Here is a 24,044-nt window from a genome sequence, read left to right as displayed (position 1 = left end):
AATAGAACAGGCTTGTAAGCTCCAACCCTGGCAATGTGTAATGAATGGAGACGCCCTTTCTATGCATTCTATTTCTACGATTACTACTTCCTCTTTTGATGTGGGGCTTGTTCTTTTGATGACAGACGATATGGAGGATAGTTTCTCTTTCGTAAGGAAATACCTCTGTATTGATGACCTAGCTGTCACTGTCCTCAGGATGTCTGTGGTTCCACTGGTTTATTTAGAATGTCAGTATAACTCAGTCCCCAGAAATACTCACCCTTTAAGAAGTTTAGCTGCTTGACTGTGAAATGTGCGCGTGAACTCCGAAGACGGATAGTGATTATCATGACAGCAATGAATATCAATTCTTTCTGCAAAACCATTTGCTACTACACTATTACAAATCATGTCATTTACTATGCATAGCTTAAAATGGACACCGTTTATTTGCTGGCTTTCCATGTAATGTTTTCACCATCCTACTAACTAACGCCGGCTTTTTGCTTTCTTTCATTTTGTAATACGCTTCTTAAGTTCATGTTTCTTTGTTTTTCTTTGGTTTCTCCGTCCGTCCCTTCATCAGTTACTAAGAGACGCAAGGCTCATCTGAAGAGACTGGACCGCAGATGGACCTTGGGGGGCATAGTGAACCGCCAGCAGAGTCGAGGTGAACACACAGTCAACACACAGTCAACACACACACGCACGCACGCACGCACACACACACACACACAAACAAACAAATAAACAGGTACTCTCAAGTGGCCTCTCTCAGAACCACACACACACACACTCCTTCCTTCATCGTAAGAAAACTCATTTACATCCATGACAGTCAGCCAAAAACAACTCCAGCTTAACGCCAACATCACAAACAGCACATTGGGTGGTCGTGTAGATTTCAGCTCCCCGAGTTACATTTACCACACTTTTCTCTACTTTTAGAAAGATCATTATTTCTTCATTATGCTCTGCGTAACAGAATAATATACTAACATTAAACAGATTAGATAATGAGGGGTATTTAATTCAGACAGCACAACAGTAACAACCTTGTTGGCTAATAACTGCTCGCAACATTACTGTGTGCAGTGCTACTTCATGTACTTATACAACTCCCTCCAGGTTCAGAACCATTCGATTTTAATGACTGAGCATTTATTGGTAAAGATATGTTCTCACACTCTTGAATGTATCACGTTGCCAAGCTCCCCTGGACACTGCAATACTGGAATACGTCTCAATGGAGAGTTGCTGTTGAGTCATAATGAATTCTCTTTGATGGACCCAGACAGACATGAGCCTATGTCTCATATTGTCTAGTATTTCATCAAACTGGTCCAAGGTCAGCTTTGCATTTATCCTCTAATGGTTATGGTTAGAATCCGGCTAAGGTAAGCTGATCCTAGATCTGTGGCTATTAAAAGGCTACTTCTACCCATATTTGATCAAAAAAGTAGTCACTATATTGAAGGATGAAGTTGTTATATACGCTGATTGAAGGTCTGTTAGATGTTCTCTGTCATTGATATAGATAGGATTTGGGGAGGCTGATCCTAGATCTGTGTCTGTGGCCTACTCCTACTCCTAGAGCCAGAGCAATTTCTCATCCCTCTAATAAGACCAGGAGAGATCAGCTATCTGGTTTTAGGATTAGTTTTAACCCACTCACTCCACCCGGCTCTGTCTTTTGTCTGTTTGTTTACTGAAACTGACCTGGGACTCATATAACTTCCCAGGCTACCAATAACATACATGGGGCGTGACTCACCTGGTATAGCTTAACTCTGATCCCAGACCAGTCAAAGAGACAATAAACATAAGTGACTCAGCAGAGCTCATCCAACACAGGGGGAACTTGTGTCAGATGGTATGAGTTAGTGCCTGTGTTGATGAACTTTATACAGGCCTACGATGACCTATATACTTCATGGCCAGGCGTTTTTCCTAACCACATGACCTGACCAGGAAAAACTCCACTTCCTATTTGTAGTCTTACTAATTTATAACTTTGGACATCGTTTTTCCTTTTTAGATCCTCAGGAAAAAACCCAGGTCCTATTCATACTGCACAGGAGAAAAAATACTAGTTCAATACCCAGCCAACGATTTCCATGTGATGACTACATCCAGCTCTTTTGGACACTTTTGGTGAATGTACTAATATGGGATGCCAGAGCCTCGCCATAGTCTCCAGCCAGAGCTGAGCGAAGCATTTACAGTTAGGTAGCTAGCTCTCTCAGAGGAGTAACAGCAGGATGAATGGGCTGGCTGGAATAGGCTGGTGGAAAGTGTGAATGTGGGGCAGTAGCCCGTACTGAAGCCTGGCTTTAATCACAGACACGAGCCTATAACAGTGGATGGAGCCACTTTTGTGTGTGTCAGCCACTGATGTAACTGTTGCCATGAAGGACTCAGGACAATCATTGCGTGAGGCATAATTAGTAGGCATTGTCATGTATTTGTTTGTAGTACTACTGATATTGATTACTGCATTGTCGGAGAAAGAGCAAACAAGAAAGGCATTTCACTGTACCAAAACCTTGATATCAATATTCTATACGAATATCATATCCAACCTCCCAGATGACTTCACTTGAGACTCTGGGTCAACATACTGTACATGCCTGTGTAAGGATGTTGTACTAGAGACATCAACCAGCAAAAACAGATAGTAGTGATATATTGTCCCCTGTTGCGGCTGACACGTTTTAACAGCCAGGGTTTCAGGTCATTTGGCAGTCCAACGTTGCTTTCAGCTGGCACCATCAGACGCACTGCTGCATGCTAACTAATTTATGACTTCTGGATTAGAGGCCTTGTTTCCACCCTACAAAATTATCCCACCATGAAAATACTGCTGACTGTGGTCGGAAACTTGGTTTTTGAATTTGTTCCTTTTTCCACATCTCTAATTCTCTAATTATCTCTCTCTCCCCCCATCTTTGCCTGGCCTTCCTTTTTACTCATTCCTTTTGTCGCTGTTCTGAGGTGGTAATGAGAGTTATGAATGCCAGGCGAGGCATGTTTGTATCAGGCAGTGCCTTGAGGCAGCATGCACAGACCATTTCAAGCAGTGCTGAGGGATTAGTGCTTTTTGGGGTCGATTCGGTTTCGGTTCGAATATAAAAAACAAAAATTATTTTTCGATAATTTCGATAATTAAAAAAAAACATTCAATTCATTGTGAAATAATGGCATTAAAATTATTTTAATGGGAATTCCAAAGCCAAAAATAGTGAACATTCAATTGCCCAAACATTGAAAATATTCCATTGTCTCTGTCAGGTCCACATTGGGTAGACATCAATAGAAAGAGAAAAAAAATCGGCGTGAAATAATATTTCACTTGTGTATATTACTTTGTTTTTATTTGATGACTTTATTATCTTGAATTCCTTAAAGTCATCATCTCATCTCTGCTCAGGCCGTAAAAGCCAAACAACATTATCTCTGTTCTCCCCACGTTGTACTGTCTTTAGTCACCCTATTTAGCTAAGCCAGCTTGCCTTAGTATGCTGCAGAGCTGTCTTCTGACAAAATCATTTTACTAGTCCTTCAAAGTAGATAAGGCACACTTTGACAAACTGTCTCTATCCCTCTCTCTCAACATTGAGTACATTCCTCTCTCATGCAGTCTATGCAGTCTGTGTATAGTAAAAGTCTATCCATCTCTGTCTGCACCAAAAAGAACAGGTGCAATGGATTTTGGTCATTGTAGTTAATTACCTAATTTCTGCACTGAACTAGATTGGATATTTGCCTAATGAAAACTACAACTCCCTTCAGCCAGGTGTCCCACATAGTTCTTGACTTGATTTATTATTATTTGATTTCTCACTGGAGAAATGGAGTGTTGGGCTCACAAAAAAACTAAACTAAATGGAATTCAAAAATTTAACCAACGTCGGATAATCGCTCAGCACTAGTTTCTAGGAAGCTAAAAGTAGAGTTAAGTGTATCAGGGACATGATCATTGACCATAAAGAATACTTAGAATTACTCTGCCCTGAGTGTTTTCTCCATAGACATACATAATGGATAAATACTGTATCTCATGGTTCACTCTTTGAAGATGCACTCTTGTCATTAGACATGGACTCTTTCTTAATTTATCTTTCCACGAGTACATAAATACTCTACCAACCTCCTGCTCAACCTTATTGCAAGAGTTTTGAGAAAGTGGAGAGGATGGGAGGAATTAAGGAAAGATCCATTGAGAAAGAAGCATGCATGAGTTAGAGAGGAAAGTAGGGAGTCTAACCTTACAATATGAATGAATTGTCTTCTTAACAACTTATCCGAAACTACCCCGAAACACTCTTTACTAATGGAATACTTGACCCATTTGCTAAGAAATATAATATTTGTCCCAGTAGTCAAGGTTTTAGTTACCGTGGAAACGAGATAGTAAACATTGTAAGGAGGGAAGATAAGTGCCAGGTGCTAAATCTTATGGATTAACACCACAGAGGAGGAAGCAAAATTGATTACTTTGTTGTTGTTCCTTCCCTACATCAGGTCAATCGGTCTAAAGTTGTTAACTTTATCGCCAAAATACTCCCAAAGAAGACAAAGGAGGAAGCTAAATGGATCGCTTTGTTATTGTTTTATAGTCCACTTACTCTGACCCTACCTCAGGTCAATGGGCCTGCCTTTGGTAACTTTATCGCCAAAAATACTCCCAAGAAAAACAAATGGATCCCTTGTTATTGCAATGTTCGGTCAAACCCACAAATTCTTCTGACCCAATGTTAGGTCAGTACAGTCTGATTGACTGGTCCGATGAAATCCATAGGTGTTGATTGGCTAGTGACAGCAGGATGACCTCACCTCATCGATTACCTCATGTGTTGTTGACAGGGCGAGTCGTTAGGTCAAACACTCTATCCAGTCTCCTCCACCCTGTTCCTCTGTCTGTATGTCTAGAGAACGGGATCAGTTACAGCAGAGTCTAATGTGATTTATGGCAGTGTGCTGATAACCTCCTTCTGAACTCACTGTTTGGGGCTTTGGGCCCAGCTGACTGGTCAAACATTCACTAAGACGGTGTGAGACACATACAGATACACAGATACACATACAGTACATGTCCAGAAAGCATGCTCACACACGTGATACGTATGTTTGAATACACACACACACACACACTCACACCGTATTCCCTCTCCACCTGCAAGTACTCAGACATCCTCAACCACACCCACACACACACACCCACCCTACACACACTCCCTGTGCTACCCAGTCCCAAAGCCCCTAGACATTCCTTACAGCTCTCTATAATTGACCCAAGCCCCTCAGCTCCCTCTGGAATGACAGGCAGCAGTAGAATGTGTTCCCACTAAAAACTCACCTCACCCCACCCATTGTAAACAGACTGACACACACACACATTCACACCTCTGAAATTCCTGTTTCTCCTGTTTCACTTCCCCATCCCACCCAGGGACACATTGGCTGTGTCCCAAATTACACTATAGTCATCCTATAGTGCACTATTTATTGCATAGTGCACTGCTATTGACATAGTCACAAGCCATTCTCACTGGACCAACTCCGATTCTCTCCCTGTCTTTATCCCCATTCCCTCCGATGCCCCTGTATATCCAACCCATTGAAGCAACAGCTGCTTAAAGTGGCCCTATCTATCTACCCCCCACTACTACCCCTCATACTTACACTTGGCTTTTCCCACAGTAGTTGAATCCCCCTACGGATCATCCCACTCTAGAGTGACCGCAGGGATTTCCCTTGTCTCCAAGTGGAGCCAGATAAAGATCTGAGAGCTTCCACAGGTTCCTTCTCTCCAACAGGGAGGCTCTGGCTCCACACTGCAGCTCTGGAGCTCTGCAGCCATTTCAAAGGGATCCAGTCTGCAGTGTTGTTCACTCAACAGTGTTTACAGTGGCTTGTGAAAGTACTCACCCCCCTTGGTATTTTTCCTATTTTTTCGCCTTACAACCTGGAATTAAAATAGATTTTTGGGGGGTTTGTATAATTTGATTTACACAACATGCCTACCACTTTGAGATGCAAAAACAGACAAGAAATAAGAAAAAAAATTAAGAAAACTTGAACGTGCATAACTATTCACCCTCCCAAAGTCAATACTTTCTAGAGCCACCTTTTTCAGCAATTACAGCTGCAAGTCTCCTGGGGTATGTCTCTATAAGCTTGGCACATCTAGCCACTGGGATTTTTGCCCATTCTTCAAGGCAAAACTGCTCCAGCTCCTTCAAGTTAGATGGGTTCCGCTGGTGTTCAGCAATCTTTAAGTCATACCACAGATTCTCAATTGGATTAAGGTCTGGGCTTTGACTAGGCCATTCCAAGACATTTAAATGTTTCCCTTTAAACCACTTGATTGTTGCTTTAGCAGTATGCTTAGGGTCATTGTCCTGCTGGAAGGTGAACCTCCGTCCCAGTCTCAAATCTCTTGAAGACTGAAACAGGTTTCCCTCAAGAATTTCCCTGTATTTAGTGCCATCCATCATTCCTTCAATTCTGACCAGTTTCCCAGTCCCTGCCGATGAAAAACATCCCCACAGCATGATGCTGCCACCACCATGCTTCACTGTGGGGATGGTGTTCTCGGGGTGATGAGAGGTGTTGGTTTTGCGCCAGACATAGCGTTTTCCTTGATGGCCAAAAAGCTACATTTTTGTCTCATCTGACCAGAGGACCTTCTTCTATGTGTTTTGAGAGTCTCCCACATGCCTTTTCGCGAACACCAAATGTTTTTGCTTATTTTTTCTTTAAGCAATGACTTTTTTTCTGGCCACTCTTCCGTAAAGCCCAGCTCTGTGTAGTGTACGGCTTAAAGTGGTCCTATGGACAGATACTCCAATCTCCGCTGTGGAGCTTTGCAGCTCCTTCAGGTTTATCTTTGGTCTCTTTGTTGCCTCTCTGATTAATGCCCTCCTTGCCTGGTCCATGAGTTTTGGTGGGTGGCCCTCTCTTGGCAGGTTTGTTGTGGTGCCATATTCTTTCCATTTTTAAATAATGGATTTAATGGTGCTTCGTGGGATGTTCAAAATTTGGGATATTTTTTTATAACTCAACCCTCGATCTGTACTTCTCCACAACTTTGTCCCTGACCTGTTTGGAGAGCTCCTTGGTCTTCATGGTGCCACTTGCTTGGTGGTGCCCCTTGCTTAGTGGTGTTGCAGAATCTGGCACCTTTCAGAACAGCTGTATATATACTGAGATCATTTGACAGATCATGTGACACTTAGATTGCACGCAGGTGGACTGTATTTAAATAATTATGTGACTTCTGAAGGTAATTGGTTGCACCAGATCCTATTTAGGGGCTTCATAGCATACATATACACGCACCACTTTTCTTTTTTTTAATTTGGACCAATTTGGACTATTTTGTGTATGTCCATTACATGAAATCCAAATAAAATCCATTTAAATTACAGGTTGTAATGCAACAAAATAGGAAAAACGCCAAGGTGGATGAATACTTTTGCAAGGCACTGTATTATGGGTCCACAGTGGGTCCTGGCTCGGTTGCCTCTGTCGCATTCTAGCTGTGATAAGGAAGGGGTTGAGAGTGTTGTGGATGTGATGAGAGGTTCGGCCAGTAGAGGGTGCTGTTTTGTGTTTGTATTGGAGGATACGTTTGGAATGGATACAAATAAAACAGATAAAATGGATAACTGGGTGGTTCCTGATACTTTTACCTCTGTGTTGCTTTCTAAGAGAACATTAATCGATTGAAATACTTTGGTTGTTGCAGTAGATATCTCTTGACTGGGAAATTCAACGGGAGTTCTCCAAGGGGTTCATTACTGGGATTTACTGAACAGAAATGTTGATTCTCTCCATTTTTTCTGTCCTTCCTTCCATCGACCCGTGTAGAAGAGAAGTACATGACGGTGCAGCCGTACGCCAGCCAGGGGAAGGACGAGATCGGCTTTGAGAAAGGGGTCACCGTGGAGGTCATCCAAAAGAACCTGGAGGGCTGGTGGTACATCAGGTGAGCATCACCTCCTCCCCTTTGTCCTTATGGTGGAGGGCTTCCTATGATTGGTCCTCACCATGGAGTGACAGGCACCTTAGCCAAAGGAAAACATTGCTCCGGTGAAGAATTCACACCTATTAGTGATTTTATGTTGGATTGGCCCAGTTCCAATTACAATTAAATCCTACACTCCCTTCAACAAGACCTATAGGCTAGGGAAGTGAGTGAACGATCATATTGGAATCGGACCAAAAGTGAATGTACATTTTCTCACACTCTAATGAAACGAGTCCCCAGAGAGAGCGTTTATATCATTATTTTCGGAGATGTGATCAAGGCAGAGGTACTTGTAAACCATTAACATGTGGCTCGTTGGAGATCCGGTGAATGTGTTGTGTGTGATCTGTTCGGTGGAAGAGCGACAGAGTGTGTTGCATGCTCAGTAAATGTGCATTTCCTGGCCTGTTGTTTGTAGCTTCCTCATGGCCCCGAAGGCCTTGTGAGCTCCACTCTCCACTCCCCAGCGGATGATTACCTCATGCTACTCTGGCCTCTGCTCTGGCTTAAAGAACAGGCCAGAGGCACCTTGATAGGGGAGGACGGGCTCATAGTAATGGCTGGAACGGAATCAATGGAATGGTATCGCACACATCAAACACATGGTTACCTTGTGTTTGATAACATTCCACTTAATATGAGCCCCCCCCCCCCCCCCAGCAGCCTACTGGCTCACACACCCCACAGTGTTCTACTGCTCTGCTCAGAATCAGGCTATGTTCTTCTATGTGTATGAGGACATCTAGTGGTCGTAGACAGTCAGTGGGAGAATAAACAAAAATAAAGACTCCCTTTGACATCGTAAATAATTCTTGCATACTTGTCAACCTTGGCTGATGATGTAGTAAGATGTTTTACTGTTGATGTACCAGTAGTATTACTGACGGACATAACGTGGAAGTAATTACAGTGTATTGCTTGTAATGACTTTGTAGTTAACACAAGATGCACTTTTTGACCGGTAAGGGTTACTGTTTGACCGGTAAGGGTTACTATTTGACCGGTAAGGGTTACTATTTGACCGGTAAGGGTTACTATTTGACCGGTAAGGGTTACTATTTGACCGGTAAGGGTTACTATTTGACCGGTAAGGGTTACTATTTGACCGGTAAGGGTTACTGTTTGACCGGTAAGGGTTACTATTTGACCGGTAAGGGTTACTATTTGACCGGTAAGGGTTACTGTTTGACCGGTAAGGGTTACTATTTGACTGGTAAGGGTTACTATTTGACCGGTAAGGGTTACTATTTGACCGGTAAGGGTTACTATTTGACCGGTAAGGGTTACTATTTGACTGGTAAGGGTTACTATTTGACCGGTAAGGGTTACTATTTGACCGGTAAGGGTTACTATTTGACCGGTAAGGGTTACTATTTGACCGGTAAGGGTTACTGTTTGACCGGTAAGGGTTACTGTTTGACCGGTAAGGGTTACTATTTGACCGGTAAGGGTTACTATTTGACCGGTAAGGGTTACTATTTGACCGGTAAGGGTTACTATTTGGCCGGTAAGGGTTACTATTTGGCCGGTAAGGGTTACTATTTGACCGGTAAGGGTTACTATTTGACCGGTAAGGGTTACTATTTGGCCGGTAAGGGTTACTATTTGACCGGTAAGGGATACTATTTGACTGGTAAGGTTTACTATTTGACCGGTAAGGGTTACTATTTGACCGGTAAGGGTTACTATTTGACCGGTAAGGGTTACTATTTGACCGGTAAGGGTTACTATTTGGCTGGTAAGGGTTACTATTTCACCGGTAAGGGTTACTATTTGACCGGGAAGGGTTACTGTTTGACCGGTAAGTGTTACTATTTGACCGGTAAGGGTTACTATTTGACCGGTGAGTTAACTTCCATTCTGCTGCTAGGTACCTGGGGAAGGAGGGCTGGGCCCCGGCTTCATACCTGAAGAAGATGAAGGAGGACTTCTCATCCCCGGGCAGGAAGAAGACCCTGACAGGCCCTGTGGAGATCATCGGCAACATCATGGAGATCAGCAACCTGCTCCAGAAGAAGTCCAGCAGTGAGAAGGTAAGGTTTTAAGATTTCACTTTTAACTTAAGATTTCATTTGATTGAACTTTTTAGTTTTTAAGCACTTTTTTCTATTTTATTAGCTTTTGTTTGATTTATGTCTTGTATTGTATAGTGTTTATTTTACTATAAAGCGTGTTGCCATTTTAAATGCATTTTAAATAAAGTTTGATTTGATTCAAAGGATGTCCAAACGGATGGAGATTCCACCAGTTCTGAGCGCCACATCTCCAAGAGTGAGATCAGCCTGCCCATGCCCTATGCCCCAGGTTACAACCCCAGCCCCGACCACGGCCCAGGTCCGAGTCCCAGTCCTGGGCTGAGTTCTGGATCTGGGATGGGTACCTCCAGTCCTAGCCTGGGCCCTGGTGCTAGTGGTCCTCTACAGGACAGTAAGGGGAAGACGGAACCTGGGTCCCCTGCTGTAGCACGTGTCGCTCCACACAGAGTGTCGATAGGTGAGTGTCATCGATTATGGAGTTGTATGGTGATTCAAATTAGACGATTTACTCGACTGAAGTAAAATATTGTTTTCTTCTTGCATAGGCTTTGAGGCTATAGGTAAGACATGGAAAGACGAAGGTGTATAGTGTGAATCTAATATTAGACTAATGTTTGGGTGCTAATATATATCTATTAGACTAATATTTGGGTGCTAATATATATCTATTAGACTAATATTTGGGTGCTGGGATATATTTGTGTAACTAATATTTGGGTGCTGGGATATATTTGTGTAACTAATATTTGGGTGTAATAAAATGCAATAAAAACATATATAGTGCTGAGTGATATAACATTTTGATTGGGGTTTTACGGATATACTAAGGTTTGTACTCGTCTGGTATGTGTTTTTGCAGTGTGTACAGTAGACTACTAATTGCACTTCTATCATTTCTACATTTGACAGTAAATGAGGCTAATCTATGATTCCATTCATTAGGCTCTCCCAACCTCCGACAAAAACCCCCTCCTAGAAGAGAAACAAATCTGGTAAGTCACTCTCAAATACAGTATGTATCAGAAAACGTTTTTTTTTTACACATAAACATAGCACATTGAACTCAAGATTGCTTCTTTTTCTATTCCTCTTGTTTGTGCAGGGCTTCCAGTTACCCAAGCCACCAGAGCCCCCTACTGTGGAAGCGGAGTACTACACCATCGCAGAGTTCCAGTCCTGCATCTCTGATGGCATCAGTTTCCGTGGAGGACAAAAAGCTGACGTAAGCACCCAGAATCATAGAGATACAGTATCTATACAGATATTTAGTTTCTGGATAGATGGATAGGCTACTGTCTATATGATCTATCTCTATGCTCAGAACTGCTGTACATATGTCGGTATTGAAATCTGTCTGAGCACATTAAATGTTAATGACACCTGACAGCTCACCAGAGACACAACTGCTGGAGCTTCATAGATATGGCCTTGACGGTCTGTTCATTTTGATGATGCTGGCAACATACTGTATAGAGGCCAACTGGATGTCGGGGTGGACATTTGAACTTAGAAGAAGCGAGCTTGTTTTGATTTCTCTAACCGTCGCACCAAGAATGATACCCAGAATATGTAGGATGTAGGATCTTAATTTGAGCCAGTATGCTACAGCAGGAAAATAATCCTGCAACAACAGTTCATTGGGATTATTATTATTATTATGTGGATTCTAATTATTTTTGAAAGTTTGACATTTCAAAGTGGAAATTTCACTTCAGAAGCCTTTTAAAATCTCAAATACACTACAAGTTTTAAATGTCTTGCGTTGCAGGAAAGTTGTCCTGCAACGGAGTGATCAAATGAAGGTCCTACATCTGTAAATGGGGAGACTGATTTTGTGATAGTGGAGGAGATGTTAGAGGGAGGGAGAGAACAGCAGTAGAACACTATTACTCTGACCCTCTCCCTATGCATTATAGATTCCAAGTTCTCCTGCAGCAGGGTGATCAAATTAAGATCCTACATCTGCATAACCGCATGTATGAGAAACATTGTCTGCTTCCAAAATGGCACCCTATTCCCTTTATAGGACACTACTTTTGACCAGGACCCATTGTTAAAAATACTATTTTCATCAGTGTGAAGTTCAAGTGAGTGTTTATTGTAAAGCGATAGTTCCATCAAGTGTGTATCTGACTGTTGGTTATCTTCCCACCTGTCTTCTCTGTAGGTCATAGAGAAGAACTCCGGGGGCTGGTGGTATGTCCAGATCGGGGAGACGGAGGGTTGGGCCCCCTGCTCCTACATCGACAAACGCAAGAAGCCCAACCTCAGCCGACGAACCAGCACGCTTACCCGCCCCAAAGTCCCGCCCCCAGCTCCACCCGCCAAAAAGCAAGACTCAGAGGAGACGCCCTCACCTTCACCCAGTCACTCCATCTCCTCATCGTCCAAAGCCCCAGAATCCCCTAGTCGGCCCGCAGTATACGAGGAACCAGAATACGACATTCCCGCCGTTGGATGCGAGGGCGAGTCGGACACAGATTCCCTGAAGGGAGAGACAATACATCGCCCCCTGGAGGTGAAAATCAACAGTGTGGTCTGTGAGAAGTACCGTAATTCTCCTCCGGTCTGCAAGACCTCCCCTGTGATTATCAGCTATAGAAGAAGGTCCTTCAGGTCTGTTGAAGAGATGGTCAAGGAGGAATGCATCTATGAGAACGATGGCTTCAGGCGCAGTAGTGGTGATGAAGGGGCTTTGGCCAAAGGCTGCGGCGGTTCCAACTCCCCAAGGATCTACCACTCCTCAACTGTACCCCGCAAACCCTCAGGGTCTTCACCTCTAGCAGGGGGAAAGCCATTGAAGAAGATCGCCTCGGAGCTGAGCCGGAGCCAGTCCCTAGCCAAAGCCGACACCAGCCCCAGGTCGTCCTCAGACGAATCAGGTAGAGGTTCCAGGAGACCTCCAGGCATCAGGACGGTGGAGCAAAGGATAGGCCAGAGCCCCTCCACCAAGCTCAAGCCCTCGGTGAGGCCTAAACCTCTCCTCACCACCAAGTCAGAGCCACAGTGCTCCGAGAGGATGGACATCACTTCCCTGAGACGCCAGTTGAGGCCCACGGGTCAACTCCGGCATACCGTCCATGGGCTCAAAGACTCAGAGATGTCCTCTGTCATCTCGTCGGAGGACTCCCATTCTTCCCGCAACAGCACCTCAGACCTCTCCTCCATCTACTCCAAGGGGAGCCGGGGAGATTCTGATCTGGAGGGGTTCAACTTATACCGGACCACAGACGCCTACGACAAGGTCCAGGAGTCAGAGCTGAGCTTTCCATCTGGGGTGGAGGTGGAGGTCCTGGAGAGGCAGGAGAGCGGCTGGTGGTACATCCGCTGGCGGGACGAGGAAGGCTGGGCGCCCACATTCTATTTGGAGCCCATCCGCCAAGGGAGGAACGGCGGCGGGTCCGAGTCTGACGGGCAGCGCTCTGGGTCGGGCAGCGGCACTGGGAGCAAGTCCAACAGCCTGGAGAAGAATGAGCAGCGCGTGCTGGCGCTCAACGACATCAACCTCCAGGGACTCACCAACCACCACCAGGTACACCACACGCCAGGGGGTCTGAGATCGAGGAACACTCCCCCCATCCCCTCCAAGCCTCCGGGGGGCTTCTCCAAGCCGGCTGTGCTGGTTAACGGAGCCGTGAGAATGAGGAACGGTGGGGTGAGACCGCAGTCCGCCGTCAGACCCCAGTCCGTGTTCGTGTCTGTGCCACAGCCCGCCATGGACAGTCAACACTACATGACGAGTTCCCTAAGGCGGAACGAGTCATTGGCCGCCCACAACCAGTACCGTACGGACCAGTACCGCTCCGGTTCCGCTACCCTCGGCGTGCGCCGTAACTCCTCTTTCAATGCAGTGCGTGCGCAACCTGTCACAGTCGAGACCCGATCGAGACCCTCAGATCGCTCTATCACCACCAGGGGGTCTTCGGCGGAACGATTTGGCGCCGGTGGCGGGACGGACGCCTTGAGCAGGGTTGGGGTTGTTGTGCAGCGTAATGGTATCCCCGTCTCCACAGTCAGGCCCAAGCCTATCGAGAAGAGCCAGCTAATCCATAACAACCTGGGGAGGGAGGTATATGTCTCCATCGCTGACTACCGGGGGGACGACGAGACCATGGGCTTCCCTGAGGGCACCTGCCTGGAGGTTCTAGACAGGAACCCCAACGGGTGGTGGTACTGCCAGGTCCAAGATGCCCTGCACCCCCGCAAGGGCTGGGTCCCCTCCAACTACCTAGAGAGGAAGAAGTAATGGCCTAATAATAATAACAATGTCCCCCTTTGATGATGTCACTAAGAATATTGGTGGTGACATCACTCCATAAGAATGTTACCCCACAAGAGCTACCACAAGCAATATGCTCCAAATATGTAAACAGATGATTGATTCTGAAAGACTTTATGTAAAAAAAAAAAACATGTTTTAACCTTATAATGAGAAAGAGACACTTATTTCTGGTTTACTAAAGTGTACACATGAAAGACTAAAAGTCCAGATTGTTGCCTGCGATATGGGATGTAACGAGAGACTGAAAACGGGGTTGGCCACCCGCCGGGGTTAGAAACCCAAAGATGTTTTTGGAACTTTGGAACGATGCGATTTGACACGACACCTTCTAGAAGGGGTTTACATTAGAAAGAGAAGATAGCTGGGCAATGATGGCAAGCCTTATACCTGCCCTTGTGACTCTAATGCCAAATAGGTGCCTTTCGTAGATGATTAACTGAATGGGGGTTTGAAGAAGTGGACGGAACATATCAGTGATTCAATGTCATTACCAAATGTATTACTGTGCCATAGGCCTATGAGCATGAATACCACCAAAATTATTTTTGTAACGTTCAAGAGAATCACTTGAGTAGAAGTGTTTAGGAGCGTTACCGAGCGAATAGGATCAATCTAGAGTGTTGTAGTATAATGAATCAAATAAGAAAAAAACAAGAGAACGGGAGAGATATCAGTGACTCTCAGTGAGTCACAATTGACTCACTGAAAATGACTAATCCTTTGATTACCTTTTTTAGACATTACTGTATGTTTTGTTCTTTAATGTCTTTGTGTGTCTTTTTGTCTGTCCTTAGAGATGTATTTCTGCTTTCTTGTGTAACACTCCACTGACACCCCAGAATTGGAAAGAGTCAAAGTTTCCTCTCTCGGATATTCGATTCTCTGAAGTTTCACTGACGGAATATCTATGTTGAGGTACACGTAATTAGACGAACTTTGTAGTTTCACCCCATTTTTGGAGTCCCACTTCTTATTCTATATTTTCAACCAAGCCTACAGTATCTTGCACACAAATAAAGCCGAAACCTGTCAAGCTTGAAATCTAATCAAAGTATACTTATTGGGAAATAAATTTCAATTGAAGGTGCTTTTCAGTTAAAAAAAAAATTACCTACCACCAAGATATTACTTTACACAATAAGTTTTAATATCATCTGTCTGTATTAGTCCCAGACAAATATATTTGTATATATGCTTTACTGTATACAGTATAGCAACCGCAATTGCAGTTGCACAGAAAATAAGTACTGGAAATATGGCTTAATAATGATCTTTGAATCCCAGGGATATATTTCCATAGCCTCGAGCCCACAATGTGATCAAACCAAAGAGGAATATCATTTCCTTGGCTATTTTGTAGCTTTACTATTGTAACGAGTGCCCTGGGAGTCGGGAAGCAAGTTCAGGGAGTGTGTTTTAATAAATAAATGTAACATAATACAAAACACGAACATCGCACAGACAAGAAACAGAAACAATGACACCTGGGGAAGGAACCAAAGGGAGTGACATAATATAGGGCAGGTAATCAAGTAGGTGATGGAGTCCAGGTGAGTGTCTTTATGCGCTAATGTGCGTAACGATGGTGACAGGTGTGCGCCTTAACGAGCAGCCTGGTGACCTAGAGGCCGGAGAGGGAGCACACGTGACAACTATTTATTTATGGATACAAATAGCCTAATATTCTAAAAAAAATACCTAAAATGAAGTTTAAAAAGTGAAGAATAAAAAAAATTATGTTTTGATAACATCTGGACTCAGTTAATGTTCTGAACCCAAATAAAAGCATGTTGAAACATGCGGATATTGCTGTGCAGTATTAGTTTATGTGGTATGCAATAAAGTTTATGTTCACTTCCTTGCTTTAAAAGTAGTTTGGTATCTACTGGATTTAGAATAGTACTGCAGGACTATTTTGAGTTTTTACTATTTACTTATACGTTTTCCCCAAACACAATACTGATATTATTTCAAAACGATCCCCAATTGAAAATCCAAATGAAGTACTATTTCAACTGGCTGGTGTTCAAGACTGCTGAAATATTTTTTCTAACTGTGTGACATTTTTCATGACATTTTCTGCTGGACAGTATTATAGTATTAAACAAAGTATTGTACCTGCTAGATCGCAGTTATATCTGTTTTAGCCAACCATAGTTGTTTTTTGTTGTTACAGTGTGATCACACATAGACAATAATGAAGATTGAAGTTCCGTTTTTTGTGAATTAATGCACTTTAACACTTGTTTACGGTGCATTAATGTAAAGATGCAGTTGAAATACTCAGCATATTATTTATTGATTTTTTAAAAATAACTATTTAATAAGAGTATTTTTTTACCTCAAGTTTTTCATCCCCTGTCTTTTCACAGGAGTTGCAAAATATCTCATTCATTGGAGGATGCCAAAGCTCTTCACAATATAATAATTGGATACTGTACATGGTACTCTCTTGTGGGAGACAAATGCTACTGCAACATATTTTTTTCATGTTGCCCAACAAACCGGCAGTTACAATGCAATACCAAATGCACTGCTGGTCAGTGAAAGTACCAACTACAAAATGCCTGTACATAATTGAATGTTTTCAAATATTAATGCAGCTAAGAGTCGTTTTTTTTTGTAGTTTGTAATTTTTTTTGTTCACTTTATTCTATTTGGCTATCTTTTTTTTAACCTTCTAAATGACTTTTTCCCCCCATGCTGTGTGCTGCAACTAGCAAAATCATGGACACTTCCTTTCTCCTTATTGGTCTGTACGTAATGCCTGATTCAAATCGTATTTATTTTGAACTAATGTTTCTACCTCCCATTTGTGGTTTGACAATCAAATATGTATCCACTGCCTCACTAGACTGGTCTGTCAACCTAGTACAAAAGTCAATAATGTGTGATATACTATATCAGTGTTTTGACATTTCTACAGTCTATTTGGTATGAATTTCAAGCCGTTGCATACAGATCTATAGAAGCTGAAGTTAGTTCTGCTTCACAAATGGAGGGTAAAATGCTCTTTATCTCACCCATCATATCCTATCTAAAGCAATGGAAATCAATAATTAGGTCTATGTCAAGTACAACTACAGTTGGTACAGAACCCCTTGAACCCCTAACCCATCTCCCTCCCTCCCCTCGACGAAGGCATTATGTAAACGTGTTGAATCACCCATAACATTTCGCTTCAGCACATATTAATGCATATCGCTATTGTTTAATTGAGCTCAATTTACATGGCTTCTCTGCCTGCGCCTGCAAATTACAAGGGAATTGTAACGTGTCAAACTTGACTTTTTCATATTGTATTTTAAAAATGTTAAAATAATTTGTTCAATGTTTTGGTCAAAATGATCATTTTTGTCTTATTTGTTTTTCGTTTTCACCCCATTGTATTTGAACATCTTTCAGAAATGTAATAATGAGGAATTGTGCAATAGAAATAGGCATCTTTAAAAAGCATAGCTAGAGAAAAACATGATCATCATTACCTCCTCTTTCAACATGTCTAAGGATATATGATACAAAAATATATTGTCTATCCCTTAATCCAGTCAAGCCATCATCGGTCATGTAAACACCTTTAGGTCATGACTCATTTCAGGTCCACTGCTTTTTTCATATTAGCCTTTTTCAAAACAGCAACAGTTGCTAATGGCACTAAACATACTCCAATCCCATTGGAGATGCTTACTTCCAATGAGCTACACAGCACAACATGTTGTGACATGATGGACAGGATTTTTAACCAATGGCCACGTAAGAATCCCTTCTGGTCCTTCCTCCTGGCTAGCGTGCGTGGCTAGTGGACTGTGAATGGCACCGGCAGAACCCAATGACCCGGGTTCCGACCTCGTTAACATCTAGCTGTTCTCTACCACAGATCCACAGCGGTAAGAGTTGTGTCAGCATCGAGGGCCTCTAGGTACTCACCAGACTGCCTTCGAGCTGTCACGTTTGTGCCTGAACAAAATGTTTTTGTCCTTCGAGTATCTCTCTCCTCCACCTACAGTACGCAGATGCCCCCATGCCATTTGAACACAAGCCATGCCGGCCTCTTCAACCCCATTGCCATGGCAAGAGTGACATTTGTAACCATCACAGATGTCAACCGCGTAATGTAAACTGGGAGACTGTTAACCGGTAGTCTTGTAGGGAAGATGTGTACTAGAGGGACATCGTAGTTTAATCCATCCGCTTCCAAACCTATACCTACCACCAAATATAAGAAAACACTTTTTTTTATGTATCTCCATGTCCTCGATTAAGCCCCATGGGAATTCATTTCAGACTTGACCATGTTCAGAATGTTTAGAATCTTCTGAGGAGAAAGAGAGAAAATACTACATGGGTTTGGTTCTTTGTCCACAGATTACAACAGTGATGTTCTTGAGGTCCACTAAAGCTGGTTAGTTTAAAAGTTTCCTCTACAGATGATTTTCTTCACTTATCCCCACATAACAGTTAAGGTGCTTCCCGGCTTTGGAAGGTCTCGGTTCATTTCTTTTCCCCTCCAGTAGGTTTGATAGGGAAGAAACACACACACCCTTGAGTTTTAACTTTGGTGGAGGGTGCCACAGATTTGTGGTAAAGTAGCACCCATGCACGGGCCACACACACACACACACACACACACACACACCGACGAGGGATGCCATTCATGTCAGAGGGAATAGATTAGAGCCTCTACCATATTTGCGAATTCAGCCAAGTGAGACAGTCCCTACTGACGCCACACTGCCTCGACTCTCTGCCCCTGCCTCCTTTCTCTCTTTTTATTTTAACAAATTGGCGGGCCTTCTCGAGCGTGACGTTCCCTTAAGCCTAGTAATCCTAGATAGCACCAGCCGGAATGTCCTTTTTCCTTCCCGGATCTTTTTTTCTACTCTTCCTTTGTTAGTGCCTCCTTGCTCACTCTTTGGCCTTTTCCACCATACATCCGCCATGTTCTTTTTCTTTCTTTCGCCTCAACCAAAGCTAGTAGTTCCCAGTGCCGAAAGCTAGTCACTTGAAGAAAGAAGAGATTGGATATGTTGAGTGTATCTAGTGTATGAGGTTTGGGTCGTAGAAGCATGTGAAGTGAGATATTGTGTGTTGCTGTGTTTGAGAGAGGACGTGTGCACTGTGATGAGATGGATTGCGTGCAGGTGAGGTCAGGAGAAAGATAGGAGGTCAGGGATGAGGTTGGTTGTGTGTGGGGTGCGTCGGGAAACCTGAGATGGATCAGATTGTGGATTGTAGATGACATGGCAAGAACGAGAGAACGAGACAGAGATAGTGAACGAGAGAGAGTGAGAATGAGAGAGAGAGAGAAAGAGAGACAGGAGCTGGATACAGTTGTGGACATTGTGCTCCTCTGTTCATGCTGACTAGACTTCCGTTAAAACCAGCAGCAACAGCTTCCATCAGAGACAATGAATAACACTGCATCATACTTCCTCCTCTTCTCCCATCTCCCACGGCTTGGGCTAATGAACTATCCAATGTACGATGCGTGGCTGTGAAATCTCATTATCAAAACACCATTTTAATTGCGGTAGTTAAAGGTTTGAAGGCCAGTAATTCTCGCGCCGGTGGCGCTCTGATAGCGGGGCAGCACAGCCACGAGGGGCTAATCTAAAACAAATGAGATTGCGGCTGTCGAAGATGGATAGATGCTCTCACTCTTTGTCGCTCTCGTTCTGTCTCTCTACAGCTTTTTAGCGGGTGGCATATTAATCATGTGTCTGATTTATTCAGCTTTATATAATTTGCTGTGGTGAAGCGTCAACTTCTGTCTGATGGCTTATGCTGTCCTGGTGTGAAGGGAGAGGCTGGAGAGCCAGGTTAATGAGAGAAAGGGTAGGTTAGGGGGGTAGGAGATGTGATGTTTTGAGAAAGTTAGTATTAGGTGTTTGTGAAAGGGGTGTGAGGTGTTTAACCTAAGGGTTGTTTTTAGTAGGTATTTTTAACGTAACTTTTTTAGAGTTCATTTTTTATGTTGTTTGCTCATGAAGGAAGTCAACGAATGAAAGAAAAGAAGAAGAAAAGGAGAGGGATGAAAGCTTACTCAGTGCTAGAACTGATGGTAACGCTTCAGACAGGTGGAATGGGACTGCCGACTACGCCACGTGTTACTTAACACAATTACTTAACACAACAGGTGGCGTCGGGGCATTGTTTAGAATGCTAATGTGTCGCATGGCTGAGGAATAGTGCATGCTGGTTCTTTTTTGTGTTTCCTGCTGTGCTGAGACTCTCACTGTTTGACTTCCTGTTCTAATTACTACTTTATACTCTCTTTAATTAACCCTCAGACAGATACATCATGTCACATCGCACTAAGCAATAACTGCTCACAACTGCTTTAAACTACCTTCCTTTTTTTTGTATGGGTACCAACTTGGACCATATTTATTGCCACATCCATATTTTCTGGAGGGAGGATTTGTCAGATATAGATGTGTGTCATTTGAGGGGTCACCGAATACATTTTAGTTGGCGTAGTCAAAAGTCTTGTTATTACCTAAGATCAGGCCTTCATGAGCATTCTCTGATGCCAGTTATAGTCTAATTCCTATTTACAGTAGAAAGTAGTGTGGCAAATCTCCAACACTGTCACAAAAACCTAATTTGTAGACAAGGCCTCAAACCAAAGTTATACTCTCTAAACCTATGCTCTGTAAACCGTCTAGGTCCTTATACCCAAACTTGAAACAATAATGACCCACTACCAGTATGTCAACTCTGTTACATCATACCACCAATGCTTCGAGTTGGACCAAAGGAGTTGCTATAGTATTTGTTTTTCTCTCTTTCTTTATTTGCATTATTCTTATGCAACATTTGTGTTCAACTCTATAGAGACAACTCTGGAGACTAGTCCTGTTTTCAAAAGAAAGGTGTCATGGGAGGATGGAGTTCAAGAGAAACGTGTTTTCTGATTCCTTTTGTAAATGTCACCGACGTGAGTCATTCGGTGTGACAGAATGTAATGTGGTGTGACAAGGCGATAAAGAAGCAGGACATGTCATGATATTACAATTTTGCATCAGTGAGTCAATAAGTGTATGTGAAAGTACAGCAAATGTACAAATACTCAAATCAGTCTACTCTTCAACGGGAAACATAACACTTGGTCTGTGTGCTAGCGGTTCTTTTTGGAAACAAGGCTGTCCCTTTTTACCGTTTTCATTCTGAAAACCTTTTTCCTTGTTGTACCTTGTTCATGTTTACATTGTATCTTGCATTGCCCTGACGAGAAACACTATTAAATGTATTATCTTTGTTTAATTAATGTTGCCTCTCTGTTTTCATTTGTTAGCCTGAACACTCACATGCCATACATTATGAAACAGAATATTTACAGTATTATTAAATGTTTCAGTCGTTTAGCACTTATCCAAGCAACTTACAAGAGTAAATGTTCATACTTTTCCCCTGTACTTTTTCCCTGGTCCCCCATGGGAATAGAACCCACAACCCTATCATTGCAAGCACCATGCTCTACCAGCTGAGCCACACGGGACCAACTGAGCTGATGTGACTCACATTCATATTTAGATTTATTTATAACTTTTACATACAATCGTAGGCGACAGTCATTTTATGGAACGATACATATATCTTCATTTGTTGTATGGTATAAATCAGAATAAGTATATTTAGACTTGGATTGTACAATTGAACAACTCTGTTTTAGATGTATATTGTATGAGTTATGAGAGAACTGTCAAAATTGTAAGGGCAGCAAATGAAGATGAACTAGTATGGTAGAGCCCTCCCTACCGCTAAAGAGAAAGAGGGAGGAGAAAATCTATACACATGTAGAAAGATGTATCACGTACGTCTAAATGAACACGAAAAATGTGCACACCTACCTCCCCTTAGGACAACCACCCAACCCCCATTGAACCCCCACTGGTTACAAAATGCTCGCTTTCAACAGAACATGTGCAAGTTACCCTCAGCATCTAAAGGTCAGAGCATTCATCACATTGATCACGGGTGGTTACGGGATGTGTAAAAAGAATGTAACACTCAGACTGACAGCTGTGAGAGGAGAAAAACATAGAGACATCATGTCCAACATAAAGACTGTATTGGAGTATTTCAGGAAGGTTCTAGAATGACAAGTATCAAATAAAGACGTAACAAACACTTAGGCCGACAGTGTTTCTGCCACCTTTTGGTTGCACATAGACCATTTGGGAATACTTCAGAGAGGTATTGAAGTAAAGGTCTTAGTGTTTCTGTTCAGTCCATGTCACTGTCATCTTCAGGTGTGACGGTGATGGCATATTTAAGTGTGACAGTGTCGACAGCTGAGGAAAGCTCCCATAGGACGACCCATCACTTAAACAGATTCTCATTGGTCAGTGGAACTATTTATATATATCCACTAGATGGCAATCTTGAACTAGTCTGTTCTCCTCAGCCTTGGCCGGAGGAGTCAGAGGGGAGTTTGAGCTCATGGTTTGCGGTTTTTGGCTGTTTGTTTGTAAAGGTCTTACCTCAAGGGTCTTTGTAATGCAGGACTGCATGTATTCAAATTATTATTATTGTTAAACACATGAAGGTTTAATCCATCATCACAGAGTATTGCCTATGGACATTAACTATGACCCATCATGGTATAACAAAGTTATGGGATACTAATACATCTTGTTGACAGATTTGATATATATCGTCTAGATTATTATCAGACTTATACCTGCTCCTAGATATTACCATATTTTACATGCTATTAATCCACTACTGACAGACATATGGGGACATCAGAGGGATATTTGGATGAGGTGGTAGCTGCCTGCAGTGCTTGGAGCCCCTGACCCTAAGCCTAGTGTCCCCTGGAGGACCCCGGTTGAACATAAACCACCTAGGCAGTTGGGGCCGTCCAAAACACATGATGTAACAGGTGTCCCAAATCACATACCACTGAAAGCACCAGGTTCCGTTGGACCACAGAAGGTCAGGGTTGTGTATGTCTTGGTTAGCAACTCTATTTGGATTCCTCTGTGTTTTATGACTATGCTGACACAAACTGTGTACATGATCCATGCAACCAGTGTGGCTGGGGGATGATAGTAATCTTAATCAATGGATTGTATCATTATTTGAAACCCTTGTTAGTGAACAGCTAAAATCGTTTTTATATACTATCTCTATTTTATCAATATACCAAACGGGCTTCAGGAAGAAGCATAGCACAATAACAGCAGCCATGAAGGTTTTAAATGACATCACTAAGGCCTTGGCAAAAAAACAGCACTGTGTCTCACTTTTTATTGATCTTTCTAAGGCTTTTGATACAGTTGATCATTTTATACTAAAGCAGAGATTGTCGCGCGTTAGTCTTTCGGTGCATGCAGTTGCATGATTTGCTAACTACAGTTAACTACAGTTGAAGTCGGCAGTTTACATACACCTTAGCCAAATACATTTAAACTCAGTTTTTCACAATTCCTGACATTTAATCCTAGTAAAAGGTCAGCTAGGATCACCACTTTATTTTAAGAATGTGAAATGTCAGAATAATAGTAGAGAGAATGATTTATTTCAGCTTTTGTTTCTTTCATCACATTCCCAGTGGGTCAGAAGTTTACATACACTCAATTAGTATTTGGTAGCATCGCCTTTAAATTGTTTAACTTGGGTCAAACGTAGCCTTCCACAAGCTTCCCTCAATAAATTGGGTGAATGTTGGGTCATTCCTCCTGACAGAGCTGGTGTAACT

At 42.8% G+C, this 24,044-nt stretch overlaps 1 protein-coding gene across 5 annotated transcripts in view; it reads left to right on the top strand.

Annotated features, from left to right (window-relative positions):
• The window catches only part of LOC139568651 (SH3 and PX domain-containing protein 2A-like), a 131,986-nt gene extending 110,381 nt beyond the window's left edge, over window positions 1-21,605 (top strand). For 2 of the 5 annotated variants that reach the window (XM_071390623.1, XM_071390621.1), the window contains 8 exons: window positions 569-652; window positions 7,858-7,975; window positions 9,888-10,050; window positions 10,237-10,510; window positions 10,599-10,613; window positions 10,996-11,045; window positions 11,156-11,275; window positions 12,221-21,605. In XM_071390623.1, coding sequence (XP_071246724.1) covers window positions 569-652; window positions 7,858-7,975; window positions 9,888-10,050; window positions 10,237-10,510; window positions 10,599-10,613; window positions 10,996-11,045; window positions 11,156-11,275; window positions 12,221-14,299 — 2,903 coding nt within the window. In that variant the 3' untranslated portion in view covers window positions 14,300-21,605. The remainder of the gene's footprint in view (window positions 1-568; window positions 653-7,857; window positions 7,976-9,887; window positions 10,051-10,236; window positions 10,511-10,598; window positions 10,614-10,995; window positions 11,046-11,155; window positions 11,276-12,220) is intronic. The other 3 variants (XM_071390625.1, XM_071390622.1, XM_071390624.1) reach the window with 2 other exon arrangements.
• The last annotated feature ends 2,439 nt before the right edge of the window (window positions 21,606-24,044 follow it).

Source organism: Salvelinus alpinus, chromosome 2 (genome assembly GCF_045679555.1).
Source record: "Salvelinus alpinus chromosome 2, SLU_Salpinus.1, whole genome shotgun sequence".
Lineage (NCBI taxonomy): Eukaryota > Metazoa > Chordata > Actinopteri > Salmoniformes > Salmonidae > Salvelinus > Salvelinus alpinus.
Note: the sequence above shows the minus strand (reverse complement) of the source record. Positions and strands in the feature narration are given on the sequence as shown.